The 21,358-nt window shown below is 44.1% G+C and overlaps 1 protein-coding gene and 2 long non-coding RNA genes across 13 annotated transcripts in view; 2 read left to right on the forward strand and 1 right to left on the reverse strand.

Annotated features, from left to right (window-relative positions):
* RABL2B (RAB, member of RAS oncogene family like 2B) overlaps nucleotides 1-5,642 on the reverse strand; it is a 30,066-nt gene extending 24,424 nt beyond the window's left edge. For 2 of the 6 annotated variants that reach the window (XM_081309793.1, XM_081309791.1), the window contains exon 1: nucleotides 4,017-4,123. Coding sequence is in view for 3 of the 6 variants with exons in the window: in XM_081309788.1 (XP_081165914.1) it covers nucleotides 4,017-4,123 (107 nt within the window). In the remaining 3 variants the exon portion in view is untranslated. Of the gene's footprint in view, nucleotides 1-4,016; nucleotides 4,168-5,022 lie in introns of those variants that run through there. The other 4 variants (XM_081309788.1, XR_014024051.1, XM_081309789.1 and 1 more) reach the window with 4 other exon arrangements.
* LOC308657764 lies at nucleotides 5,571-10,479 on the forward strand. 6 transcript variants are annotated; one of them, XR_014024053.1, is made up of 4 exons: nucleotides 5,582-5,708; nucleotides 7,543-7,660; nucleotides 7,951-8,067; nucleotides 9,632-10,478. It is a non-coding gene; the product is annotated as an uncharacterized lncRNA (long non-coding RNA). The 6 variants fall into 6 exon arrangements; XR_014024056.1 differs by having other exon boundaries at nucleotides 5,598-5,719; nucleotides 7,951-8,228; nucleotides 9,632-10,479; XR_014024057.1 differs by having other exon boundaries at nucleotides 5,598-5,719; nucleotides 9,632-10,477.
* A 5,518-nt stretch (nucleotides 10,480-15,997) lies between these two features.
* LOC308658742 lies at nucleotides 15,998-19,102 on the forward strand. The gene is made up of 2 exons (XR_014024233.1): nucleotides 15,998-16,130; nucleotides 18,857-19,102. It is a non-coding gene; the product is annotated as an uncharacterized lncRNA (long non-coding RNA).
* The last annotated feature ends 2,256 nt before the right edge of the window (nucleotides 19,103-21,358 follow it).

The following is a 21,358-nucleotide window of genomic DNA, read 5'->3' on the forward strand; positions in this document are numbered from 1 at the left end:
TTTCCTAGTCAGTTTAGCTAAAGAACCAACTTTCAGTTTCATTGATTTTTTTTCTCTATTTTTAAATTTTAGTTCTTCTATTCTTTTGTTTACTTCAGTCTAATTCCTCAGCAGGGTAAAGCCATATATGAAAAGCTCATAGCTGACGTCACACTCAATGGTGGCACACTGTTAAGCTTTTCCCCAAGATCAGGAACAAGGCAAGGACACCTGCTTCATGCTTCTATTCAGCACTGTACTGGGAACTCCAGCCAGCACACCTGTGCAAGAAAAAGAAGCAAAACTCTTCCAAAATAGAAAGGCAGAAATACAATTAAAGACACCCGAAAACCTGTTATATGTAATAATAATAATAAAAAAAATTCAGCAAAGGCGAAAAATATAAAATTGACACACAAAAAGCAATTATACTTCTATTCACTTGCAATGAATGACAGGGAGAGAAATTAAAATAATTCCTTTTATAATCCCATGAAAAAAAAATACTTAGAAATAAATTTAATCAAGGAGACATAAGACTTGCAACATTGAAAACTACAAAACGTTGCTGAAAAATCAAACCAGACCTAAGTAAATGGAAAAACATCTGCATTCGTGAACTTGGAGACTTACTGTTTGGTAGATAATACCACTCAAAGCAATTTACACATCCAATACAATCTCTTTCAAAATCAAAATGTCTTTTTTCTTTTGTAGAACAGAAAATAGATCCTAAACTCACATGGAAATCTAAGGGATTCCAAGTAGCCAAAGCAACCTTGAAAAAGGAAAACAGAGTTAGAGGACTGACATTTCCTGATTTCACACCTAAACTACAAATGTGTAGTAATCAAAAGTGTAGTGTAGATGTGTAGGCCAATGGAACAGAATAGAACCTAGAAATAAGACCACTCACGTGTGGTCAGTCGATTTTTGACAAGGATGCCAAGATATCCAGTGGGGAAAGGACAGTCTCTTCAAAAATAAGCAAAGAATGTAGACCCTTATTACATACCCTAAGAAAAACTTAACAAAAGTTAACAAAAAGACCCGAAATGCTAAAACTATTAAACTCTTAGGGGAAAATCTTCATGTCCATGGATTTGGAATGATTTCTTAAATATGACACCAAAAACTCAAAAAGAAAAAAATGGGTAAATTAGAATCATAAAATTTAAAAACTTGGGCTGGGGTTGTGGCTCAGTGGTAGCGCGCTTGCCTAGCATGTGTGAGGCACTGGATTCGATTCTCAGCACCACATATAAACAAATAAATAAAGGTTCATCAATAACTAATAAAAATTTAAAAAATTTTAAAAAACTCTGGTGCATCAAAGGAAACTATCAAGAAAGTAAAAAGACAACCCAAAGAATGAGAGAAAATATTTGTAAACCATATATTTGATAGGAGTTTAGTAAGCAGAATATATAAAGACATCCTATAACATCACAAAACCCCCAAACAACCCAACGTAAATATAGGCTATTTCCCTAAAGTAAATACACAAATGATCAATAAGCACACCAAAGGATGCTCAGCTTCATTAGTCCTGGGAAATGCAAATCAAAATCACAATGAGATGAATGACTCGTATCACAGAAATGGAAAAGAAGGTGGGTAAGGCCGTGGAGAAATCAGAACTTCCGTGCATTGTCAGTGGGAGTGTGACATGATGCAGCTACTGTGGAGGACAAACTGGCAGTTCCTCATAACACTGAACACAGAGTCACCATGTGACACAGCACTGTCACTCCCAGTTGTATACCGGAAACCTGACTGCAGGGAGTCCAACAGACATTGTGAATATCCAAAAGGTACAAATAACTCACGAGCCTTTCAGGAGGAACAGATAAACAAGTTGGCGTGTAGATACAGTGGAATACTATTGCCATAAAAGGAATAGTCTATGTCATGGATGAACCTTGAAAGCATTATGTTAAGTGAACTCAGCCAGGTGCCGTGATAAGTGGGAACAAAGGAGGTTCTTATATATGGAGCAGGTCTGACTAGTGCTGAGCATTTGGACAGTGAAAGGGGTCCACGCAGGACCTCTTGAGCTGGCTGGCTCAAGTGTTGTCAGGATATCTTCTCTTAACAGATGGCACACTCAGGAATGAAGGGAACGCCTTTCCAGGAGGCAGCACCAGGTCCCAGGATGCCTGGGGGGTGGGAGCCATCATTAGAGCCCACACTCAATGGAGTCCTGGGGTGCTCCTAAGGAAAATGGCATCTAGAATAGTAAATATGCCACATGAGGAAAAAAGGACACTTTAAGAAGGCTTGTTGATCTGTGCTGCCAGCACTGTAAATCTCTAAACTTCAAGAAGGCATTACAGTTTGAAAACTACCCTCTGGAACTGAGGCTGTGCATAGATAGATGCCCCCAGATATGAGGAACATGGGCATTAATTAGCTTCTTTTAAAAAAATTTCTTTTTAGTTGTTGATGGATCTTTTTTATTTATATGTGGTGCTGATTATCAAACTCAGTGCCTCACACATGCAAAGCAAACACTCTGCCACTGAGCCATAACCCTAGCCATTAATTAGTTTCTTAAAGAGAGTTTCTCCTGGGTTTAGAGATACTTAAAAACTTGCATAGAGTTCCTGAGTCTCATTGAAACTGAACCAAGATTTTTCTTACCTACCCACCTTTCTTCAGATATACTGTTGCCATCCTGGTCTCTACCTGTGGAACATTTTACCTGAGATATTGCTAAGGAAATGGGGCTAGCGTGTGTTCTAAACCTTTCGGAAATTAGTGCTATGGTAATCTTTGATGTCCTGTTAATTACTTAGACTCTTTTTTAAAAAAATATTTTTTAGTTGTCAATGGACTGTTATTTTATTCATTTATGTATGGTGCTGAGGATCAAAGCCAGTGCCTCACATGTGCCAGGCAAGCACTCTACCAGTGAGCCACAACCCCAGCCCTACTTAGACTCTTACTGGTACTATTTTAAGTGAGGATGGAGTTGAACATGGGGGCTGGGTATCACTGACTTAGTAGGCAGACCTCATTGGATCTCACACCAGGTTATGTTCCCCCAAATGTCTATCGGTTATTAAGCTGACAATTTACTCCCCCACCTGCCTTCTAATCATGTTCTCTTTTGTCAGTTTTAGACTCCAGTGGGCATAAAGGGACTGTTACTTATTGAATAACTTTCGTAAACTGCAACCCACCTCACTTTAGTTGTGTAGGACATTGTTAAGGAGGTCAGAGCAACCATAAAAATACTAAAGTAGAGCTGCAGTGTGAGAGTATCGAGTGGAGAAGAGAGGGAACATGAATTCATGAAGATGGCCTACAAACAGCAAAGCCCCTACCCCACCATTCACAGCTACCTGAGTCCAAGGCAGAACGTGAGGTAGGCTGGGAGCTCCTGGGAGGTAAGACTACGACAGACAGCAGGGACAATGCCACCTTATCCTGAGCAGGCACAATAGGCACGTGCCCTCACCAGTCCCAAACAGATGAGAAGTGGCACACCTCATGAGGACAGGCAGCCAGCACTCACTGCAGAGCCTCTCCTCACTTCTCTAGGCACAAGGTTCCACAGTGGGTCAGGCAGGTACTGAAGTCCATGGAGTAAATTGACTGTGATTGCTGTCCATACTTCTCAGCCTCAGGAGTTGCTCCCAGAAAGCATCTTTACCACCTTTAACCAATCTGTCACTTTCTTCTTTCCAGTCCCACTGTCTCAGGCCCATAATCCCTCAGCCCACACACCACATACAGAAGTTCCCCAGTTTTCACATCCTCACCCTGGATCACGTCAGTAGTCTCTAGGGTAACCTGCTCTACACCTTCAATCAGGACTTGTGGAAATACCCAAATTTCCTCTGTCTTTCTGACTTACCCCCCTCTCCCTCAACACACACATCTGCTGAGGTGGTTTCCTTGTTCCTCCATGTAAACCTGTGTTCCAGCCAAGACTGCTCCCTCACCAGCCCATAGAAGCCACTATGGAGGACTTTTCTAACAACCCAGATCCACTCTAGGCCTGGTTGTTTTTCCGTAATCTCCCAACATACTTGGACTTGCCCACTGCACTGTCCCCTAGGCAGATGATCTTCACGTTGTCATCAGCATCGTATTTCTCTTGGTCCAGCTCACATGGTTTGGTTCTATCCCCTGCCATTGGCTCTCAGTTGTAGAGGCCCAGCTAGATGATCTTGTCAGTGTCTGGGAAGGTCAAAAAGAGGTTGCTATTAGAGATAAGAACTACCCTCAACCAAATCTGTTTCTTCCTCCCGGATGGGAGAAAGGAGCCCAAGGACACACATCTTTCTCCCTTTACCACTGATGTAACTGCCACATGCTAGGCCTCAGGGTTGTAACCTTGTCTCATAGGATTCTATGTTATCTTCCTAGTGCAATTAAGCTCAGGCCTCACTTCCCACCAAGTTCAACATATGGGTTTTCTTACTTGTCAAACAGTGACAAAAAATAGTACCCATGCCACATGACACAGACAAGACATTGCAAGGCAAAAGCAATCTGAGTTCTCATCACCAAATAACATATACTACATAGCCAAAGATGCCTAACCCACATTCCTGACTATCTGCCCTCTCACCTCTCACCTCCCCCTAATCTTCCATCCTGTTGCATTCAGCAGCTACCTCTCTCTCCTCAACATGGATATTCCCCAAACTCTCTTCTACAGGAGATATTTTTTAAACCTCTAGTAATTTCAAGCATCTCCTAAATAGTAACTACATGGAGAATGCTTCCCTTAGTGTCAGATTCAGACATGTAATTGACCATCAGACCTGTAAATAGGAAATGAAAGGCCTGTAGGCAAGTTACATGTTAACACAAGTACTATAATCCTGCCCATCACAACTGCTGCTCTTCACATTCCCATATATACAAGACACCACCACCATCCAGTGCCTATGTATAACATCATCTCTAGCCTGTTCTACTCCCCTCACACCTAAATATGGCACTGCAAACATTCCTAAGATCCTGAACTAGCTAGGCACACAGAAATAATACTCTGATGATGACCTAACAGCACTAATTCGCACTTACTTACTGGGCAGACCTCGCACTGAGTTCAAAGGTGTGCACAGGAGTTGACTGTAATGCCTTTGCATAAGCAGGAACTGAGCCTTGCTCACTGCAGTACTCTCAGCCGTTAGTGCAGTGCCTGGGAAGTGGCAGATGCTTGGTGAACATGGTAAGGGGTCTCTCCTTCCACTTCCACTTTGCAGCGCAGCGACCTATACGAAAGCCAAACCTAACCTCTGACTGTGAGCTCGAAGACCTTCAATGGCTGATGCTGTCCTCGAGATGTAGGGGACAAGCTCTCTGGCATTCGACAAACACTTCTGGGCACTCAACGCTCGGCTGAGAGAACCCTTCCCAGGCCCCCCCTCCGCCCAGGGCCCTCGAACCGCCTCCGAGGGGCGGGTCCCACCGGCCTAGGCACCCCTGGGAGGCCTCGTCCTCACGTGCGATCCCGGGAAACGGCTGGAGACACCAGGGACGCCTCCGCCCTGCGGACCCGTAGCCACGCGGGGCCCACCCGCCAGCCCGCTCACGCAGCACCGCCAGACGGTGTGCAGCGTCCCTGCAGCTGCTACGCAACCGCGCCAAGGACCCCGAAAAGGGCTGCCCGGCAGAGCGCCCGAAGGACCCCGCCGGGGCACGGGCTGGCTGGCGCAGGGCCTAGCGGCGGCCGGCCAAAGGGTGGCGTTCGGCTCCTGAGCGCCCAGGTTCAGCTGCTGTGTGTAGGGGTTGGACTCGGGGCTGGGGTCGGGGTCCGGGGCCTTGGGCCGGGCTGGTATAGGTTCCGGGGCGTGGAGGGAGGGCCATCAGCTTTTGCAGGCTGATGAGCAGGAGGTTGCTGCAGGTTGTAGTTCTTTGATGGGTAAGTTTGAGCAAATGTCTCAACTTTTGTCACCGACTCAGCGGGTCATTTAGCTCATGCCAAAGGAATGAAATCAAACAGGACTAATAAAGAGAGGGTTAGAAAGAATTTTTATACTGATTAATATTGATTAATATAGCAATGTGATTACTCATAAGCAGAAAAGCCAGGAGAGGTGGCTCTGCCCCATTGGCAGAAGGGCAAGGAAGGCAAAGCATAAACTCAGAGCTGTGGATCAGAAATTTGCATATTTATAGGTTACATAGCAATATTCATTATTAAGTTGCAATTTCTTAGTCCACCTGCACTGTTTTGCACATGATCATAAATGTGTCTCAAATCGTTAAGTCTTGCCCCAGGTGATTCTTTTACTGTGGAAGTGAATTCCAATGAGAGTCCTGGTTACTTTCGGTTGTGGTCACATCTGGTTACATCAATTGATTTTCTTTTTTTAATTTTGAACAATGAATGCAGTTGGCTAGGGTTTTTGACCATCCATCTTGAGCATAGAGCATTTAGTGCCTTTTGTCACCAGTTTAACTCTATACTCCTGCCTCATTTTGACATTTGTAACTAAGCATGAGCCTAGATGGCCCCAAAGCCTAAATTGCTGTGAGTGAGCAGGAATTAGGACAGGGGCCTGTCACTGATTCACCTGGCAGGTTCCAGGTGCCCATGAGATCAGCTCTTATGCCAAACACTTCCTAAGGACTGTGTGCTACCGTGCCTTAGAGAGAGAAAGAGAGCTGTGATATTGCAAAGGAGGCTCTGAGAAGGCTGGAAGATCAGGGAGAAGGTGCATTAAATCTATAGGAAACCGGGTAGTCATAAGCCAGGCAAACACAAGTTCTTTTATTTCAACTTAATTTCTAATATCTATAACTCTCAACCACATATCACACATTACACAATTATGTATATATATATATATATATATATATATATAATTGAGCAAAGGCAAAAAGCAGATATAAATGCAGAATTACTGTAGGTGGTCAAATAGAACTTGTCCAGAGTGCAGAGCCAGGTTCAGCGAAAGGCCAAGGCTCGTCGTCGGAGATCAAAACGCACACACAGATAGCAGTGACAGAGATGAAGCACTTCACTGCAAGCTGGTTCTAGCTTATATAGAAAGTGAGAGTCAGTTATCTTAAACCAGGAAGCTCCCGGGGCCAATCATAGTAAAGGTCAGATCATCACCTACGGTGCACGCACGTCCACCCTGCATAAGATTCATGGGGGGCACCAGCTGTCCACGGTCACGGAAGACAGGAGGACCAATTAGAAAATTTTCAAAACAACTTGTTATCTGCCCACTGGCAACTTGCCTGCCGCCATGTTGCATTAGTGGCTCCTTATCTGAAAGGCCCTGGGAGTTCTAGCCGCCCACTGGCAATTTGCCCACCGCCATGTTTGAAAGGCCCAGGGAGTTCTCATGGAGACTCCCAACATTCAGAATAGACAGCAGTTTCAGAGTGTCAGCTTGAGATATCAGCTTGGAGTGGGCCATGTGCTATCATCATGGACAGGAGAAGTTGTACTCTGCTGAAACCTGGGGATGGAGATTCAGAGGTTTATTGCGGTGGTGATTTTCCTGGGCAAGGCTCGTGATGAGAATTGATCAGGTGATGGGATCAGGGTGCCCACAATGTCCAGTCTCAGGGCATGCCTCCTTTTAGGGATCTCAAATGAGGGGTTGCTTTACTCCATGGTCTGGCATGTTTGATGAGCTCCTGATCCTGGATTTCCAATATGTGTTTGATAAGCTTGTGCATCCACGTGCTTCAAATTAATTCGGTAAGTTCACATGTGGTCATTCTTATCAGCATGATTAACTTATTTATCACTTTGTGCTTTATGGTTGTGCCTGGTAGGTGGTGGTGGTAGTTTACTTGTACAAACAAGGCATGGAGTCATTCCACCTCAGCACTCAAAATCGGAGCTTCACAGGAGTCGGAGAAAGTGGCTCCGGGGGGGGCCCCCTGCCTGAGCAGGGCAGGATGCTAAATACTCCCTGCTCAGCGGTGCTTCTGCACCCTCTCGTGGAAGTTCCGGTGAAGCTCTGAAATTTGTTCGGATTATTCCAGGCCAAGATTTTGGAACTCAAACAGAAATAGAGCCTACCATCCCACACCCGTAATCCAAAAGGATGAAGACAGCAAGAAGCAAAGTACATGGTTGACAGGCCTTGGAATCTGGCAGAGGTGCCTCTGCATGTAATGCTGTGTTGGTTTTCTGAGTGCAGTGGCCCGAATGCTGGGCCTCCTGTGATGCCTTCTGGGGAGAAAGGATGCTACTTGAACTTTCAGGGGCATCTGGGAAGAAATGTACCTTGGGAGCCAGGCCAGCACCCCATGAGGAACAGGTACAGATTTTCACCTTTCAACACAAGTTATAGAGCTTCATTTTGAATAAAAAACAGAGGTATCAAGAATTTTCTTAAGTTTTCTGCTGAAATGAAACCACTGCCATCCTTCAGTAGTGTAGTTGGCAGCTTCCTGTTTTAGAGGGAGAATTTGAGAATTATTCAGGACTCGAAGGTGGGTCTTTTCAGCTCAGCAGTCACAGATCAGAATTGAGCTTCCTGTGACTTCTGTGCAGTGAAGTCTTCCCTAGACAGGGAAGTGTTCCACCTTCCCACCACCTGTGCCCAAGGTCACACTCCTGCACCCCAATAGCCTTCTGAGTGGGGTATGACTGTATTCTGACATGCTTGTGTCTGTGGGGCATCTCCCTTGAGTATTGAGAAGGAAACATGGCTGAGGAAGGCCCAGGGAGAATAGACAAGGGTGGATTTCCCATCAAATTGTAATTCATTGTGTTTGAGAAGAGAGTTGTGGCTCCCATCCTATTCTATCCTCACTCCATTAAAGGGCCAGCTGGGCCCAATGGACACAGGTGACCATGTGGAGCATCCTCTTTTGTGCCTTCCTGATGCACCTTTCCTTCAGAGATTAAAAGGGACACCTTGGCTATTCCAAACTGTAGATAGCTAGAGGAGATGCTGGAGGAGGTATGAGAGGTGGTTTGTCCAGCCCTGGGCTTTCTGGACTCTGGGACTTTGGGGATTGAGATTCTAACACATGAAATGTGGAATGCAGACATTGAAACTATAGCAAAATCTTTTTTTTAGATCAAGGCATGGAATAGTGGGCTCCATTTTAGCTTAAATGTGCAAATTTTATGTGTTGGAAATAAACAGAACACTAAATTTCAGGGGTTTTACATCAGGGCTAGGCAGTGGCATAGCTCTCTCTGCAGCACCCTTTCTCCCTAGAAGGCATCTAAGCTCAGGGCTGGGAATATAGCTCAGAAGGTAGAGTGCTCGCCTCGCATGCACAGGCCCTGTTCAATCCCCAATACCAATAGATAAAGAAAATACAAAATAGGACTGGGGATGTAGTTCAGTGGTCAAGTATCCCTGAGTTCAATCTCCAGTACCCCAAAAAAAGAAAAGTAAAAAAAAAATCAAGCTCAAAATACAGTTGAATTGCAACTTGTGGAAAGAGATGAGATTAAAATTTGGGATGGGGGTATAAAGCTGCAGCATAAAGTGCTCCAAGATACTCAGAGGCAGGACCTCTAATGACAGCCACCTCCAGGCTTTTCCTGGCCATTGTGGCCCTGTGGGGATCCTGGAGTTGCCTCCATGTCTGTCTGTCCTTTTCCAGGTGTTCTCTGGGCAAAGATACAGACTTGGATTGTTGTGCCTGCATTTTCCTGAGATGAATGAATGCATGTACAACTTAAAAAAATCTCTTTCCATAGGCAACAACTGCATCCTGAGCCTGTTTATCAACTGCATCTACAGGTGTTTCCATACAGAACCCACTACTGTGCCCCAGTGTGGGGCACAAGAGTAAGGGCAGCCCAGGTGGACCAGGTCAGAGGCCTGGGGAAGCTCAGAGACCCCAGGCCTCCATCACACGAATGTACTGCATTTCTGTCATTAAGGCACATTCTGATTCCTTAATTTATTTGGCTATTCTGCATAGAACTTCTTGTGTAATTGCATGCTGTATTTAGACATGTTTTCAAGACATATTTTCTAAGCAGTTGAAAATTCTTAGGTTCATATTGAATCATATGGTGTGCTCATGTATAACTCTGGGAAAAAATTAAACTTTTAAAAGTGATGAACTCTGTATTCCACTAGTAATAAATGAGAGTTCTGGTTCTACATCTTCCAATGGATACTGCATCAAAGAAGGTTGTAGCCACTTAATACACATGTAGTGCCAACACGGCAGTGTAGGTCATTTCCCCTCATGTCAGGGGATGCTGAGAAGCATTTCTATGCTTCTTTGCCATTTTCATATCTTCTTTGGTGAGTTGTCAGTTCAGATCTTCACCTGTTTTTAATTGGATTGTTGGTTTCTTACCATGTTTAGGATACAAGTCCACTTTAGATATGTATTTTCCAAATATTTTAACCCATCTGTGGCTTATTTTTTGTTCCCTTAATATAAATTTTTCAGAGTAGATATTTTTATTTAAATTTTTTTGGTATTGAGCATAGAACCCGGGGGTGTTCTACCACTGAGCTATACTCCCAGGTCTGCTTATTTTTATTTTTATTTTTATTTATTTTTTTTTACTTTGAGATAGGGCCTTGCTAAGTTGCCTCAGGCTACCTAATAGCTGGGACTAGAGGCATGCACTACCATGCCCAATGACAATTCCAATTTTAATTAAGCCCACATTATCAATTCTTTCTTTCATGGATTTGTTTTGGAGCTGCATTTAAAAAACTCAATATGAAACATGGTCATAAGTATTTTCTACTACAATTTTTATAGTTTCACATTTTCAATGTAAGCCATGGACTATGTAGAGTGAATTTTGTGAATCTGATAAAGGTTTTCCTGCCCATTACTCCTATAAATTTTCTAAGCACTCCATCACCATCTGTGTAGCAGATGCTCTTTTCTTCATTGAAGGTCTTTTTCCTTTGACAAAATTAGCACTCTGTTGGTATGGGTGAGCTTTGGCCTCTCCATTCATCTCCATTTATCTACCTGTGTATTCCTTCACAACATCACATTTCCTCACTACTTCAGCTTTCTGACAGGTGTTGAAATATAGATGTGTGAGTTCTTTGTCCTTCTGTAGTCTGTGTTATCTATTCTTGGTTCAGAAACAGTTTGGTGGAAATTTGAGTGTGATTGAGCTGAATCTGCAGATGAGGTGTGAGAGAATTTCATCTTGACTATGTAGAGACCTGAACAAGAAAGATCTCTATTTATTTATATTTTGTTTGATTTCTTTCAATTTGCCAAGGTTTTCTGAAAGCACAGTTGTAAGTAAAAACTTATATTTTAAAATTTCAACTCTGGGGGTGATATTTTAAATGGAATTGTTTAAGTTTTTTTCTTATTCTAGTTTCTAAATTCCAATTTTTCCTATACAGTTTTGATGACTTATAAGAAATCAATTGACTTTTGCTTATTGACTGTGTATTTTGCCTTTTGTTGTTTATCCTGTACGAGCAAACATGGAATGGTGGATTCTACAATGAATTTCAGAGCTTCACCAGGACTGCCACAAGGGGGCGCAGGGCCATTGCTGAACAGTGAGCACTGAGCATCCTCAACTGTCCACAGTGGCCAGCAGGGGGTGCTCAGAGTGACTTTTTCTGAACCCCTTGTATCATCTGTCTGCCAGGGATGGGTGTCCTGTGCCCACAGCAAACTTTCTTCTCAGGACTCATCTGGGGAAATTCCATGGCTGGGGATACCTGGGGTCTATGTCCACAGTGAGGTAAACCTAACCTTTAAGACCTACCATAACCCTCATCTTGTGGTCCACCAGGGGAGACCATGGCTGTAGACATGTGGGACTATGGCTGTGGTGATAAAGCTTCCTTTTCCTTGGGACCTACACAGGGAGATGCTGTGGCTGAGGACACCTGGTGGCCATGTTCACAGTGAGGTCACTCAAATTTAAACTTGGAACCTCACCCAGGAAAAGGCCACGGGTGCAGGCTAAAGGCACCTTGGAGCAATGACTGTTGTGGCAGAGCCTCCTTGTTACCCTCACAGGGAGATGCCTTGGCTGGGGACATGTAGGGACCATGTGTACCATGAGATTTCTTCCCCCTTGGCCTCTACACATGGATGCCACTGTGGTTTTGGAATAACTGAAGTCTACTGATGAAAAGGTGGGGAAGACTGAGGAAAGCCTCTTGCCCACTCTCCCCTGTGCTGAGGAAGAAGCTCTGCTGTGTTCTACTTTTGTAGGTCATATTTTAGTGGGACTAAATTTTATGAAAGTATCCCTTGTGAGGCTTTGGCTACTCATTGTCATAGTATTCTAAAGTACATTTTATGGGGAGAAATCCCAGGACACTGAAAGGAGAAACTGAGACTTGAACTCAGGATAGTGCAGGGGAGGCCTGGGGTTCCCAGCATGTGGCATCTCACTAGTGTCTGAGAGGAAGGGCTAATATTGCCTCATTGTTTATATTTATCTTTATGTAACTTTTTTTAGTGTTACAGTACTTGAAAAATATTGAGAAGTTGATGAATCAGTGTAATAATAATATTATGGCTGTACTGAAGAGATATTCCTACCATGTGACTATGAGTTTTGTAGACAATACCAGGGCTTTCTGGATAAGTCTGCACACAGTTGAGTGGCCTGCCTGAAATTCCCAGAAGCCACTGTGGTGATAACTGTGCCAGACTACACTGCCCAGAATCCCTGGGGTGCCTGGGCAAACATTGCTACAGCTCCCACAGTCCTTTGTGGAGAGGGCTGGACAGGAAATCACTGAGCTACACTACCAAGATTCCTTGGAATACCAGGGCAAGCACACGGCCCAAAGCTTCCAAAGGTCTCCATGGTGGGGGCTGAACAGCAGAATACCAGACTGCAGTGGCACAATCCTCAGGGTTCTCTTGGTACCTGACAGGCAGCTCCCAGCCTTTGGGGTGAAAGATGCATTGGCAGAACAATTGACTACACTACATGAACAATGGGTGCCTGCAGCTCCAAGAGGTCTCTGCAATGAGGACTGGATTTCACTGCCTAGAGTTCCTGAGCTTGCCCATGTGAATGTGCATCATGGAGCTCACATGGCCCTCCACAATGAGGGCTGTACAGGTAGAATACTGCACTGGAGATGCCTGTGGGAAATATGCACCTCTGATAGTCCTCCGTGGTGAGAGCTGCATGGGTAGGTCATTGGACCATAGTACTGAGTCTTCAGGGTGCCTGAGTAAGCATTCAGCCTGCAGCTTACATAGACATCTGACAGAGGTATATGTGGGAAAACACTGGATGACATTACTCACAATTCTCAGGGGGGCAGCAGAAGCTTACAGGAGTGCTCCCCACTGTGAGCTAGAAAAACATGGGACTACACTACCCACAATCCTAAGGGGAAAGAAGCTCTCAGGATCCCGCACAGAGAACCAGCAAAACACTGGACTTCACTACCCACAATGTTTGGGTGGGGGTAGGAATGGGAGGTTCATAGGAATTCCTTCACCATGAGCTGTAATGTGGGACTACATTACCCACAATCCTGGGGGACAGAAATCACAGGATTCTCCTGCCTCCTGTGAGCTGGCAAAACATGCGACTAAATTATTCATAATCCTGAGGTAGCAAGTCTCCCAGATTCCCCTACAGGAGCCAGCAAAATACCCGCACTACAGTGCCTTCAGCCCTCAGGGGCAGAAGTTCTCAAGAGCCCCCTTTCTTCCCCCATCCACACCCTGCGAGCAGGCAAAATGCTGAACTACATTATCTATAATCCAAGGAGGGGGAGGTAGAAGGGCACAGAATCAACCCCTCTGAGCCAGAAAATACAGGGGCTTCATTACCATCCTAATGGGGCAGAAGTTCCCTGGGTTCTGCAGAGAGAACCAACAAAATACTGGATTACATTACCCACAATCTATGGGGGGGGTCACCTCATGGGATCATTGCCCCCAATAAACTGACAAAATGCTGGACTACAATACCCACAGCCCTCAGGGTCAGAAACTTTTAGGAGAATTATTTCCACCTCTTTCCGTGAGTGGGAAAAAGTCTGGACTAAATGACCTACAATCCTAAGGAAGATGAAGCCCCAGGATCCCCCATGAAGAGCTAGCAAAATGCTGAGCTACATTACAACAAGAATAGAGTTAAGGTTTGGGTTTTTCTGACTCTCCTTGGGGGATCCTGGGTGCTTCCTCACGCTAAGAATTATGGGTGATGTAGTCCTTGACCTTACCCACACACCTCTGCCAGGAGACCCCTGAAAGCTGAATGCACATGCTTGCCCTTATACCCTGAGGATTCTGAGTAGTTTTAGGGGTAGGATTAGGGCTAGGCAAAAATTAGCCACAGGGCAAAGGTTAGTGAGATTTACAAAACCAAGAGGTACTCTTGAATTTCTGCCATTAAAGACCATGGGTAGTATAGTCCTAGGTTTAACCACTGATACTGGAATTCCTGGGAACTTCCTCCCCTTAGGATTATGGATAATGTAGTCCCAGTATCTCCTGCTCTTTGCTTGATACTGTGGGAGGTCCTCCCTAAATATTGTGGGTGAAGTATTAAGAAGTAAAGTATTAAGTGGGCTCAGGTTGAGGAATTCTGGGTAATTCCTCCCCCCAACTCACATGGAATTGTGGGTAACATAATTCCACATTTTATTCAACTGTGGAAAATTGTGGGAGATTCCTCTCCTGTTAGAGTTTTGGGTAATGTAGTCTCATGATTTATTGGCTCTGTGCAGAGGATCTTGGGAACTTCCTTCCTCCTAGGATTATGGGTAAGGTAGTCCAAATTGCCTGCCTACTGCTGGGTATTCTGGGAACCTCCTTCCTATGGATTTTGGGTAATGTAGTCCCATGATTTGCCCTATGTAAAGAATTCTGGGAACTTCCTGTGCCATAGAATTGTGGGTCATGTAGTCCCATGTATTACACTGTGTGTGTGTGTGTGTGTGTGTGTGTATGTGTGTGTGTGTGTGTAAACTTGTGGAAGCTTCCTTTCCTGTGGACTTGTGGGTATTGTGGTCCCATGATTTAGCCTCTCCAAGCAAAGAATTCTGGGAACTTCCTCTCCTTAGAATCATGAATAACATAGTCTCAACATTTGCCATTCACCACTGGGTATTCTGTGAGCCTTTTCCCATAAGGATAGTGGGTGAAGTAGTAAAGAGCATACTGTTAGACCAGGACGCAAGAAAAGACCACTGACTCCAATTAAAATCAAATTAAAACAAGCTTATTATTTTGACCGGCCGGGCTGCCTCTCCCTCCCAAAACGGCGGGAACAAGACAGCAGCAGCAGCTTTCCTGCAGCCCAGCTTTATAGCCCAGAAAGTTACACAAAGGGGGGTTACAGATAACAGAACTCTGACGAGCATAACACTGATGGTAGTTTACATTTTTTGCTGGCCCCAACATAAGAATTTATGAGGACCATTAGAGCCTCGGAGAGGGTCGTTGTCTGGCCAGGGAAGGCCAATATTTATGAGGTGTCACTAAAGTTTCAGAGAGGGCTGCTCTCTCGTCAGAGAGCCAGGCATGGGTGAGTTCAAGGCACGGGCAGGCATTCCAAGCAGGTTCAGAATTTGCAGTAATCTATAGTAAAGCCGAAATTATCTTTTCATAGCTCTGTGGCGAGATTGCTTCCAATTTTAAGAAAAGGTCAGGTTGGGTGTATCACATACTACTCACTTTGGGCAGCTCTGGGAATTTCACCCAATAGAATTGTGGGTAATGTAGTCCCATGATTTGTCTTCTTTGTGCAAAAGATCCTGGGAATTCCACCCCTTTAGTATTATGGGTAACATAGTCCCATCTCACCACTTGTTATTTTGGGTGCCTCCTTCCCTGAGGATGGTGGGTGAAGTAGTCGTGGGCATATCACTCATTTTGGGGAATTCTGGGAACTTCCTCCCCTCAGAATTGTGGGTAATGTAGTCACACTATTTGTACTATCTGTTAGGAGTTGTGGGAGCTTTCTCCCTGTTTGAATTATGGATAATGTAGTCTTATAATTTGTCTTCTTCATGCAGAAGATCCTGGGAACTTCCTCTCTTAAGGATTGTGGGTAATGTAGTCCCAACATTTGCTTGCTCACCGCTGGGTATTCTGGGAGCCATTTTACCCCTTAGTTTTGTGGGATATATAATCCCAAGGTTTGCCTGCTCACTGCAAGAGATCCTGGAAAATGCATCTTCATAGAATCTTGGGAATTAAAGTTCCATTATTTGCTTGCTCACTGATGGCTATCCTGAAGACTCTTCCCCTAAGAATTATTGGTAATGTAATTTTAGATTTACTACTCACTTTGGGGAATCCTAGGTGCTTCAAGCCATGTAATTGTGGGTATTGTAGTTCTAGACATAACCACTTTGGGGTGGGATACCATTACCCATAATCCTAAAGTGGAGGAAGTTCCCAGTATCCCACTTCCTCCATTTTAGTATTATCGGATATGCCTCAGGTTTTTCCCTGATAGCAGTAGGGTCTCAAGGGATGATTATGAGTAATGTAGTCCAAATTGCCTGCCTACTGCTGGGCATTCTGGGAGTCACCTCCCTGAGAATTTTGGGTAATGTAGTCCTATGATTTGCCCTCTCCATGTGAAGAATTCTGGGAACTTCCTGTGCCATAGAATTCTGGGTCATGTAGTCCCACATATTACACAGTGGGGGATTTGTGGAAGTTTCCTTTGCTGTGGACTTGTTATTCTCCTCAGTGAGGATTGTTGGTAATGAAGTCTTGGGTTTATCACTCACTGGGGGATTTGGGAGACTCCTCCCCCATAGAGATTTAAAAACTACAGTCTCAGGTTTACCACAGGCCCAGGGATTCCTGGAACATGTTTGCCTTAGGTAATATAGTTCCAAATTTATGAATAACATGCCCCCATTTTTCCTTGATAACCATTGGCAATGCTGGGAGCTTCCTTTTACTTGGGATTGTGGGTAGTGTAGTCCCTGGTGTAGCAGCTCACAGTAGGGAATTAGGAGTTCCTAAATCTTAGTCTGTATGTGATACATTCCTGGGTTTACCACTCATGACAGTGGATTTTGGAAACTTCCTCCCATTAGGATTGTGGACAATGTAGTCCCACAAATTTTTGCTTGGCACTGGGTACCCTGGGATATTGCTCTCTTTAGGATTGTAGGTAATGTAGTCCCAAGTTTTACATGATCACTTAGGGAATCTTGGGAATTTCTGCTCATATTAGAATTGTGGGTAAAGTGGTCTCACAATGAGGAATTTGAGGCTCTTTCTTTTTAGAAAATTATAAATAATTATATTATTATAAAATTATAAATAATTATATATTATGGATAATTAAATTATTATTTTAGTCCTGGGTTTAACCATTCAATGTGGGGGATTCTGGGACCTTCCTACCTCTTTAGAATTAGAGATAATACATTTCCAAAATTTATTTGCTTGCTTCAGGGATTCCTGGGAAACTTGTTAAAATTATTGTGGGTACTGTAGTCCTATTTGACTGCCCATTGGATAATCTTGGTGCTTACTACCCCTTGGGATTGTGGAATATGTAGTCCTTGGAATACCCTCACTGTTGAGGATCCTGGCAACTTCCCAAGGATTATGGATAATGTAGTCCCAAGTCTTCACTGAAAACTTCAGTGATTCCTGAAAAACTTATTCACAAAGAATCCTGGGCATTGTAATTCAATTTGACTGCTCACTGATGGGTAACCATGGTAGTTTCTGCCCTTAGAATTGTTGGCAAGTTAATCATTGGAATTTCCCTCTTGCTGTAGAGGATTCTGGAAACTTCCTAAGAACTGTGGGTAATATAATCCCAAAATTTGCCTGCTTACTGCAAAGAATTCTGGGAAATTTGTCCAGTAGGATTGTGGGTAATAAATATTTGCAATTTATCACATAGCAGGAAAATTTGGGAGCATACAATGTCATAGCATTGTGGGTTTTGTAGTCCTTGGATTGCCCTCTTACTATGGAGGATCCTGGGAACTACCTAAGTATCATGGTAAAAGTTATCTTGTAATTTCCTATCCCGTCTGAGCTGTACATGAAGAACCAAAACAACAACAAACAGGTTTTCTTTTTATGGCACGATGCACAGGGCTCCTGGACTCTACAATGAGAGATGCAAAACTGGTGTTCTATGTTGCAGTAATTCACTTGTAGGTCAGCATGAGAAAGAAAGAAGAAGCAGAGCAAGCAAAGCAGCAGCAGAAAAAAAGTCCTTTATTGTATACAAGCAATCTTTTTATAGTATTGTGAACAAAGAAGGTAGCCTTCCAACAGCAATAAATCAGGTCTTTCAGTTAATTAAACATAGCATACAGAAGTTTTACTTTCTAATCAGAAGTGACCCGCTTCTCATGGCTAATCTCAGCCTGGAGCATGCCGAGCTCTGCTCTTGTTAAGAACAGATAATAAAATTTTTCTCAGCACCCTCTTAGCCCACTTGGCAGAACATCCCATTTGCAGGCAAGTCCTCCCAAGGACAACAGACACCTCGTTTTCAAGCATGTCCGCTGTTACCTTATCTAAACCTTGAAGGAGCCTCTTGTTTGCGAATAGGCCCTCCTAAGGACAGCAGACACCTCGTTTTCAAGCATGTCCGCTGTTACCTATCTATACCTTGACAGAATATCCCGTTTGCAGGCAGACTGCATCAGGACAGTAATAGTAACGCAGTCACATCTGATTCTCTACAGTTCTATGACAGCAGGACAACTGATCTTTATGTAGAGAAAAGAAACTCTTTTCTATGGTAGCATAAATACCAGAGCTGCTGTGAGATATGTGGAAAGCCAGGGAACACAGGTTGGACAAACTGGCCTCCCATGTTTTGTTGGCTTTCCTTGGAGAGAGAGAAATGGGGTTCTATCATGTCAGAACTCACAGTTCTGCAGGTCTGTATATGGAGAACAAGGGAACTTGGTTTCTATGATTGTATGACTCTCAGGACTGCTGTTCTTCATGGATATAGCAAGTGAACTTTTTTTTTTTTTAATGTTTCCAGGAATTTCAAGTCTGGTGGAAGTCATGGAACTGGAAGTCACAAGGAACTGGGGTTATATGATGACAGGACTCTCAGTACTTTTGGGCTCTTGGTAAAAAAACAGGGAAGTGGTTGTATTGTTGGAGGGACTCCCAAAGCTTATGGGCTCTATGTGCAGAGACAGGAAACTATGTTTCTGTGATTACAGCAAACCTGGAGCTGCTAGGCTTTATGTGGAGTAAAAGTAAAGTGGGATTCCATTGCTGACAGGATTTGTAATGTTACTAGACACCTCTATTTGGACATCCGGGGAACTGAGATTTTATAACAGAACTCACAATTCAACTGAGCTCTATTTAGACAGAGGGGAACTTGGTTCTATGATTACAGGGGACTGAAGTTCTATGAAGGTGGGTCTCACAGGGCTGCTGGGCTATATGTGGAGAGTCAGATCATGGGATTTCAATAATTTCATGTCTCCCAGCACTACTATATCCTGTGTGGATAGTTGAGGAACTTGGGTTCTATGGTGGCAGCACACACAGGCCAGTGGATCTGCATATAGGAAGAAGAAAACTGGTTTCTATAATGACAGGATGGCAGGACTTTGGGGATCTGTATGCAGAGCTAGTCTTAGATTACATGTATGCAGGAATCACAGGGCTGCTGGAATCTATCTAAAGAAGGAGGGACCTTTGTTTCTATGATGTCAGGGCACGTATGGCTGCTAAGCTGTTCATGGAGAGGAGTAAAATGATGCTTATAATGACAAGATACATAGGTCTGCTGAAATCTACATTGAGAGTGTAGAATCTTGGTTTCTACACTCAGATTTTATTCACTGCAATACTTGCAGGCCTCTGAGGATTCACCTGGAGAGCCAGGAAACTGGGATTCCTTGATGACAGGACTTGTAGTGATGTTTGTCTCTAGGTGTAAAGCCAAGGAACTGGGTTTTTATCATGGAAAGACTCCCCAGGCTAAAGCACAGTACTTTTAGGGGCAGGGACATTGGGTTATATGATGGCAGGACTCTAAGGCTGCTGAGGTTTATGTGGAGAGCCAGGGAAATTGGGTTCTGTGATGGCAGGGATGCTGGGTTCCGTGCAGAGAGCCAAAAGTGGCTTTTGTAATGACAGTATATACAGTGCTTTTGGTTTTTTCTTCAAAATCCAGGGAACTTCCAGGTGCAGTAGAGCACATCTGTAATCCCAGTGGCTCAGGAGGCAGGAAGATCATGAGTTCAAAGCCAACCTCAGCAACAGTGAGGCACTAGGCAACTCAGTGAGACTCTGTCTCTAAATAAAACACAAAAAGGGCTGGGGATGTGGCACAGTGGTTAAGTGCCCCTGAGTTCAATCCCCAGTACCAAAACAACAACAACAACAACAAACCCACAGGGAACTGCAATTCTAGGATAGTGGGACTATCTGTCCTGCTAATCTTTATGTGGAAAGCATTGAAGCTGAGGCTCTATTTATGGAAGAATTTCTGGTCTCCTGGGGTCTACAAGAGAGACAGGTAAGTGGGTTTCTCTGGTAGCAGTGAAGCCAGAATTAGACAGGCAGCCAGTGTAGATAAGTAAATCAAGTCAGGCTGGGTCTCAGAGGCCAATTTGAGTGAGTATGAGCAGTTGGAGATTGTCCCCTATGGGATCTTACCAAGAACCTGTCCCTGCTCCAACCTGTTGCCAAGGTAACCTGTCCCAGGAATTTCCCCTCCCTACAGGGAGCTATAAAGTTTTAATGTGTCTTTGGCTACTCTATCCTGCCCTTCCCCCTTCAGCCCACCATTTTTCCACCTTTTGGCCCTCCCATTGGGTATTCCTGAGCCTAGTCACTAGGCAGGAAGGAGAAAGATAAGGGGGAAAAGGCAGGAGAACAAAGGAATCCTAGGACATATAAAAAGGGCAGAATACCTCACCTCTTGGGATACCAGGATACCAGCTATGGCCTCCTTCTCCCTTGCTGGAGAAGTCTATATTACCCCTTTTAAAATAATCCCTGGTTCATATGCTTGCCTCCCCAGTGTGCTTCTCTAATGTTCAAACTTCAACATGTGGGGAAGCAGGACTCATAACTGATAACCGGCAGTGTTACTGCTGTTTACTGGTGACAAGTCCTTGCTTCCCCAAACATTGAAGTATAACACCAGAGAAGCATGCCAAGGCAAGTGTAGAGTGGAAAGTGGAAGGCTTTATTAAAGGATAGCAGAAAAGACTTCCTCCTGGAGGAAGAAGGGAACCCAAAAGGCAGAATCCGTGGAAGGGCAAGGTCTTCCCTTTTTTATAGCTAAGGTCTTCTTTTATTCCTCTCACATTTCTGTCCTTTGTTTCCCTTTATCCTTCAGTGATAGAATGTAGGTGGGAAGGCCAAAAGGTGGGAGACAGATGACTGGAGGAGTAATCTGGGCAGGAAGGGCCTGGGGTAGTTTGATTAGCACCTCCCAGTTTGATTAGCACCTCCCTGTTAGCTGGGAGCTGTTTCATTAACAGTTCCTTAGAATGGGTTCCCAGTGTTGGGG

Source organism: Spermophilus citellus (assembly GCF_964194105.1).
Source record: "Spermophilus citellus genome assembly, chromosome: 10".
Classification (NCBI taxonomy): Eukaryota; Metazoa; Chordata; class Mammalia; order Rodentia; family Sciuridae; genus Spermophilus; species Spermophilus citellus.